The sequence below is a fragment of the Papilio polytes genome, unplaced genomic scaffold (genome assembly GCF_000836215.1).
Source record: "Papilio polytes unplaced genomic scaffold, Ppol_1.0 DF823935.1, whole genome shotgun sequence".
NCBI lineage: Eukaryota > Metazoa > Arthropoda > Insecta > Lepidoptera > Papilionidae > Papilio > Papilio polytes.
This window is the reverse complement of record NW_013525269.1, coordinates 1,409,259-1,417,200: the sequence shown is the minus strand read 5'-3', so window position 1 is coordinate 1,417,200 and position 7,942 is coordinate 1,409,259. Positions and strand designations below refer to the sequence as shown.

The 7,942-nt window shown below is 33.6% G+C and overlaps 1 protein-coding gene across 3 annotated transcripts in view; it reads right to left on the bottom strand.

Moving 5' to 3' along the window:
• Nucleotides 1-1,003: 1,003 nt before the first annotated feature.
• Nucleotides 1,004-7,942, bottom strand: part of LOC106101899 (homeotic protein distal-less-like) — an 86,872-nt gene continuing 79,933 nt past the window's right edge. The window contains exons 4-8 of one of the 3 annotated variants that reach the window (XM_013281252.1): nucleotides 6,888-7,017; nucleotides 6,465-6,646; nucleotides 5,998-6,081; nucleotides 2,442-2,581; nucleotides 1,004-2,286 (exon numbers count right to left, since the gene is read on the bottom strand). In XM_013281252.1, the coding sequence (XP_013136706.1) occupies nucleotides 2,202-2,286; nucleotides 2,442-2,581; nucleotides 5,998-6,081; nucleotides 6,465-6,646; nucleotides 6,888-7,017 (621 nt within the window). In that variant the 3' untranslated portion in view covers nucleotides 1,004-2,201. The remainder of the gene's footprint in view (nucleotides 2,287-2,441; nucleotides 2,582-5,997; nucleotides 6,082-6,464; nucleotides 6,647-6,887; nucleotides 7,018-7,942) is intronic. The other 2 variants (XM_013281255.1, XM_013281253.1) reach the window with 2 other exon arrangements.

Here is a 7,942-nt window from a genome sequence, read left to right as displayed (position 1 = left end):
TACTTTAGGGGAATTACAAGAAATATTTCCTTGATTTTTATCTTGTCAATGTATATTAATTTAATATTTAAGTGAATAATTATTAAAATTAATAATAAACAATAGGTAATAAAACACATAAAGAATGTTTTGCTTTTTTTATTTGACAAAAGAAATTAATTCATTTTTTCTTATTTCCACTTTCCTTATTATAATACAATGCAGTTGTAAAGTAATTATACTATCTATCTATATTTATATGTATATTTATATTCTATATAATACAAAAAATATTTACAAAAATTTAATTCATCCCGTAGAGACCCATTTTAAAGAAAAATAACCATAATCAGAGAGCATGAACAGTATTACTATATACTTACATGAATATGTAAGACTGGCCAGCAGTAAATTATGTTTAATATGTACATATTTAAATAAAACCATAGATTAATGATATAAAAAAAATCATAAAAAATCATAGAATAAATATCTTTAATCTATGACATTGATTGAATTTTTTAATCTATGATCGTAAGAAAGTAATCTGCCCAAAGATTAAAAATACTTCCAATAACAGATTAAAAATCTTTAATTATCTGTATGTATATAATATAATATCTAATATTAACATAACAACGTATAAAAAGGAAATACTGTCCATGCGATCATAGTTAAATATATGTTGAAATAGAATAAAATAATGAAATTGCAGTTAATATTAATAACACAATAAAATTACTCACGTCTTAAATACATTTGCATACAGAACACATTTGCTTGAATAAAAAAATAAATACAATTGGTTTGCTATAGGAAAGCAAAAAAACTTAAAAATATTTATCACAACAGCATGGTTTGTGTTCCCGATTTGAATTAAGAAAGCGCTGGTGTACATCTTTGACTAAACTACTCAACGGTTGTGCGATTGTCGGTTGTTTCGCAGCCTTCAACTGTTTAGTTGCACAACTAAAAACGATAGTTTAGTCAAAGGTGTGCGCCAGGTTTTAAAATAAATAAAAAATCATTTAAAGCTTGCATATTAAATATTTCATAATAAATCAAAATACATTTATTCTAGAGTTTGATATTATAAACGAATTTTTAGTACAACACAAAATTGCATTAGGGAGATTGTTTTATTCACGCTCGATAACATTAAATATACAAGCTTCCTTTACAATTTGAGGACATTTAAGTAATGGCAAGAATATTCATTAGATCAATAAATTTTATGCCGTAATCACGTAAACATAAATGTAAAGAATTATAAAAAAATGTCTATACATAAAAAGGAAAGGAGACATTTTTTTGACCGTCTTCCCAAAAGAAGGAGGTACTCAATTCGTCTGTATTTTTTTTTCCATTTACATATTGCTGTACAATATAAGATATATAAGACTTTAATCAAAAGGAATGTAGTGATTTTTGTCGGGATATAGTGGCATGCATATTTATATAAAGAAAAAAAAATAGGTTATTTATTTTAGCGTTTTTAATAACGAACAGAACAGAAAAGTAGTTCGTCCAAATTTGGTCAACTTCATACCTAATTATTTATCGATTTATTATAGTTTATAACATGTACAGTAACCATTTTAAACAATAACGCATTATTTTAAATATAAAAAAATGTACAATTATAATTCTATTAAATAATTTCCTTAATTTAACGTTGGTTGTGCCGATACATAGTTTTAAAATTAAATATGGCGCCGAGTGAACGCTCTTTATTTCGCTTTCCCGCCATTGTGAACTATACTTGCATTATATTTATTTATCGTCTGTTTGTCCGATGGCTGTTACACTGCGGGCCAAACCCTGTTGACAAACAATTTCTTTCATTAATAAATTGATTACAGCAAATCAAGAAAGGACGTAATTCTAATAAAATCCCTACCATAAACATTTGTACTTTTTTATTTACACGAACATGCTAAAATTCTTTTAGTTCCATAGACAAATAGATAGTAATTGTACTAGAGTCCATATATATAAGTCATAATAACGACCTCTCTTTATGCAATAAAACGCATCAACCTATTCGACCGTCAATGATATTGAGGTCAAATTGCTTTGTAAAATTTCGTTCATAACTATTGAAATTCTGAGCGACGCGACCTACATATGCATGCCATTATAACCTTTATCTCACGTTTTAGTTACATAAAGTATAGTTGGCTAGATATAATGTGCTACAATTAACTAAAAGTCGAAATTCCTCAGCTGTCATAGTTGTTCTGTTCATGTGGTCCCAAATATTGTGGTCTGAGGCCCATGCGATGGAATAACGCAAGACCGTTTTCACTGTAAACGATTAGAATAACAGTTATCTATCTATGATACAAGATAATCAAGTAAAATAGATCTACATGAGTTTAGTAAGTAAGGGTTGAAAGGTCCATCATATATCTTGTGCTTTATCTTCAACTATGATCTCCTAGTATGTTGTAAATACTCACGTGAGGAGTCCAGGGTTGGCATCAGGCTGGTACCAGGAGTACTGTGGCACATAGGGCGGGTGCGGTTGCGGTGCCGCCTGATGGTGCAGTGCGTGCGCGGCGTGCGCGCCCTTCATGTCCCAAGGTCCAGGTGGCGCGCCCTACAGACAAGGAAAAGTAAATTAGATTAATTAGGAAACTAGAAAATATCTAAATCACATCGATTTGAATAAGTAGTTGTAGGAATGAATACTGAAGTTCTAAGGTCTCATAAGGTGCAGAGATTCCAGTCAAATCTTTTGTCTTATTGAACCTTCCATCATTCTTAGACAGGTCTAAGGAAAGAGTCTTCTTAGAGGCAAACTACCAGCGTTAGATGTCGAATCACATAGAGGTTTACATTACAAATGCCTAGGTAACATGTAAAGGAAGATAATTGCATCTAGTTTAAACATTTTTGTACATAAATGTATTCGTTATTTAGCGGTTATGAGGTAAACCCTCCTAAATAAATTCAATAGTTAATACAAAGATCTTGGTAACGTGTTTTGATGTGATCGTACGTGGGTTGTATTCAATTATGTATATATAATATGTGACATATAAGTTATTCTTAGTAATATCGATAGCATATGACTATTATATGTAGGTTAATTACTAGTTAACCTTTATCGATTACTCATCTTAACATAATGTCATAGTATAAGAACGCATAACTTGTGACATACTGTGTTACTAATACTGGTTAATGTACAAATGATATATATTGATATATATATCTTACTTCTTACTAATATTATAAATGCGAAAGTTTAGATGGATGGATGGATGGATGGATGGATGTTTGTTAGCGTTTGTAGCTTAAACGGCTGAACGGATCTCCATGAAATTTGACACAGGTTTAGAGCATAGTCTGGAAGAACACATAGGCTACTTTTTATCCCGGGAATAGTTACGGTTCCCGTGGGATTCATTAATTTAGTTTTTTAATGTTTATTCGTTCATTCTGCAACGGTTTGATATATCTTATTCAAATTTGGCATAGATATAAAACAAAGTCTGGAGTTCACATGGGATAAGCTTCATCCCCGAGAAATGTCCGGTTCCCGAGGGATACGTAGTTTTTTGTAATTTATATAGTTCGTATGTTTACTAATACCACGCGGACAAAGTCGCGGGCAACAGCTCGTTTTGTATAAAATAATGTATAAAATAATAGCTATCACCAACAAATTAGAAACAGTAAATAGACTAGAACAGAGATAGAATAAAAAATAGTAAATAGACTTATAGAAAGAGTGGTGAAGGGTACATTGGTAGAGGTATACCTGGATTGCGTAAAAGGTGACATGATCAAACAGTGAGTGATAACTAAATTGACGTTTAGAGTTATGTGGAGAGCAAAAACTTGTTGTGGCTACGGGAGTAGGATATGGAGGAAGATGATGAGTAAATAGACTGTGTTCTTCCATACTTCGTCGTAGATCAGTGTTAAATTCCAACGAGTTTTTTAAGTCGTTTTGTAGATCCATTCAATTGAAGTATGATTATCGTTTTATACTAGAAATAAAGGATTTTTTTGGCTACCTATACTAATATTATAAAGAGAAAATATTTGTATTTTTGTATGTATTGAAATAACTCAAAAACTACTGGGCCGATTTCAAAAACTTCCAACGACGCCCGCGAGCGGATTGACGCGAAATCGTGATGCCATCAGGAGCAGATTTTAATTAAATTCGATTATAAAATAACTAATCAACGTATTGGAAAAAGCTTCGGGTTAACGGAAGATAAAGTACTCGTGTATCAAATAAACCACTTCGAGTTTTTATTTTCATTGTAGTTTTGCAGATATGTGGTGATTTTTACAGAATCAGGAACTTTTCAAAAAATAAATCTATCGAGAAAAGTTTGTCCAATCGTGATTCTGTTCCACGAGCCTTGAGTTAAAGGACTGAAGTTACACATACTAAAATATCACCAATCAAATCTTTGTAGAAATCCTGTTCTATACTTCCAAAGATGCGCAATTTACCATAACCGCGCCTTAAACAGCTACGTTATCAGTGAGTAACGTAGAAGGTTACATTTTTATATTATTTAATTTAGTCGCAAACTAAGTCGAGAGTAACAGCTAGCGGTTCCTAGGAGAATATAAAATAATTTTATTCGAATACATTACAAAAACTGGACGATGTTTGACAACTTCATTATCATTTTCATATAATTATAAAACTAAAAGCCATAAAATAAAATGAAACGGAACTAAGCGAACGTTTATGACTCGATTGAAAGTGTTTTATAATAACATTGGTAGGTTTTATAACGATTTTCATTAAAGTATTTTGACCTTTTAATGAAGTAAATGGCTTATATCGTAAAAGCTTTAGGGTTATTGCTCACGGGGACTTTTTGAAGCGATATAAATACGATTGTAGAACAATGCGTGCAGTATAGATATCGACGACATTTAATCGATACAAAATCGATATACACATAGAGATGGGACTTGTACGTTTCAGAATTTAATGCTATTGCAGTATACAAGAAGGGACTGCTTAGTTGCAATACTCCTAGCTTTCTGTAGTCTGATTAGAGACTTATGTTCTGTCTAGACAGAACTTGAGTCTCTTTAATTAGACTCGTGTTTTGTCCAGACTGAAGTTGAGTGTCTACTCTAGACGTTCAAAGCGCTTCTCGTGGTCAACCCCACCGTCCGTTAGCTTAAGTTAATGGACTCATATAACTAATCCAGCTGAATGCAAGGCGCGGTCGGTCACGCCTTTCTACCTTTACTAACTGCTCACAGATCGCACTATTCATTTGACACGCAACAAGTTCGCTTTACGTTATTTAGTTAATGGACGCTTTTCTAATGATTGTCAGGCAAATATTAAATGATAAAGAACAATTCACGAGAAATGAAACAAAACACTATCGTTAGTTGAGTACTGACTGACGTTATAAGGTGTAGTGTAACATGTTATACGGCGTGCTCTCAGTACATTGTTACGGGGAAACTGGCACGCTACGAACGGCCCGAAGTTTACCCCGTATTGCGGTTTAAAAGGTTGTTTTGATTCATTAAGCTTCGTTCATTAAGCTTTTAATTCTTATAATTTTTATGAAAAACGTCAATTAATAAATAGAATTCTACTTTCAAATTGTAATTTAGGATTACATCCTCTGTTTAAGTATTTAATCAAAATTTATTCGGAAGTCTGGTAAAATCGATCATACTTTAAGATCCTTCTATAAGAATTAAAAAATTATCGACATACAGGAACTATACAGGTACTGATAAAATAAGTATTTCATATAAACGGAAGTCCGTTACCAACCGATATTATGTATAACTAGCTTTTGTCCGTGACTCCATCGGCATAGAATTAGATAAAACAAAAGAATGTAGCTTATATGTTCTTCCAGACTATCTTCTGCGTCTATACCAAATTTCATTGAAATCCGTTCAGCCGTTAAAGCTATAAACTCTAACAAACATCCATCTATCCATCTTATTTTTCGCATTTATAATATTAGTAAGATTATTTAAAAACATATAATAAAAACTTACATAGCCGACTCTTGGGTCCCACGACTGCTGGTGTGGAGGCTTGATGTCGCATGAGGTGCCGTCCGGCGATCGACCCGCATTCGGCTATAAGAAACACATTTATATTAACACTACTATTCCACATCTGTACAGAAACATATATTTATCTCTTTCATACTCCCTAAAAGAACATATGTTGTCTAAGAAAATGTTTGTGTGTCTCTCTCTCAGATTTACACATATCTTTCGAAGAACAGAGATTTACAAGAGAATGTTTGCATATCTCTCAGCCTACGACTGATGTCTCTTCTGAGGGCGTAGGCCTCCTCGAGATTCAAGAGAGTTTTTGACTATGACAATTCCTTTGTGATCGCTTTGACCCTAAAATATTATAACAAATGAGGTGTCATTCTATTCGTAATGATCCCTGGATTGTCATAGTCATAGTTTTTTGCTATTTTAACTAATATGTAATTAAAAACTCTTACATATCCAACCTTGACATCCCAGGCGGGCTGGGGCGGTTGTTTGACGTCCCACGTGCCTGTGGGCGAGAGACCCGGGGAGAGTTCGGAGACGGGCGTCGAGCTCGGCGTCGGCGAATGTGCCTGAGCCCCGCTCTGGTACGCCGACGGTGAATGCTGCGATCCGCTAGAACTGCCGCCGCCACCTACAAACATCGGTTAAAATTATATGTCGGATACAGCGACCAAAACTATAGATGGCGCCTGAATATGTGCTTTATAGACAATACAATGACTTTTATTATGACTTGCCAAAGAAGTACTTAAAGAATTAAAACGAACGATTACGGTTTTGAGTAAGCACGTCGAGTAAAAGATTATTCTTCTTTTTAACGTGTCTAATTTAAGGATTGGTTCTATGAACATAAGATATGTTGTTTGTCTTACCGTGTAGTAATTGGTTATTGCTAGGCGGGCTACCAGGCGGCATGCCGAGGCTGGGCGGCGGCGCGCCCACTTGCGCCGCTTTCATCATCTTCTTGTACTTGCTGCGTCGGTTCTGGAACCATATCTTAACCTGTGAACAAAAATACATTTTCATACAACGATCAACAACATTACTACTCTCGTTATTAATGTCAGATTTACCACAATTAATTTTTAACTTTCATAACATACGCATGCTCGGTTTCGGATGTTCTTTATATATGTAAATATGTAAAGCATTAAAGACTAGCTTCTGCTCGCGACTTCGTCCATGTGAAATTATAGCCAATATTACTCAGCGATAATAACTTTTTAACGGTGCAAGAATTTTTAAAATGGGGTCAGTACTTTTTGAGGTATTACAATACATCCGAAAATACAAAATTATTATATAAAAATACAAATCTTTCCTCTTTTCAGTATAAGTATAGAACAGATAATCAATTTCATTGTTCCTAACTTACTCATATGGTTTCTGTAAGATGTTGTCATCTCAACTATTGCTACGCTATATTCATTAATACTATTTTAAACATATGCAAAAAACAAAAATAGCATACAATGTTATGTCAAAGTCATTAAACAACCTAGATTTCATGTCCTAGTAATTTGTCAATTAGTGCGAGAATACAAACGCATGGCATATTCTATGTAAAGTGGTAATGCGATTTATCAGTGCCCAAGGTTCTGACGGTCAATATACGTCAATGCGGGTATGCAAAGCAAAATTAATAGTGACAACGAATTGACTTTAATTATTAATATATTATTAACTTCTTACCATTTATTAATCGCTTATATTCTTTATATAATACTAAATTTGACATCAAAGTATAGAAGAATGTCGATTTAACAGTGGTAGTGCCCGCTTTAACATCTTAGCACGAATGGGCCGGCACGCCCGGAGTACCACGAACACAGAAGACATGCGTGAAATGGAAGCAATTCCGTGTTTCGTCTGATGAGTGTGGTGCCGGAGGCCTAATTGAAGTCCCTTTCTCTTTACCACCCTTTTC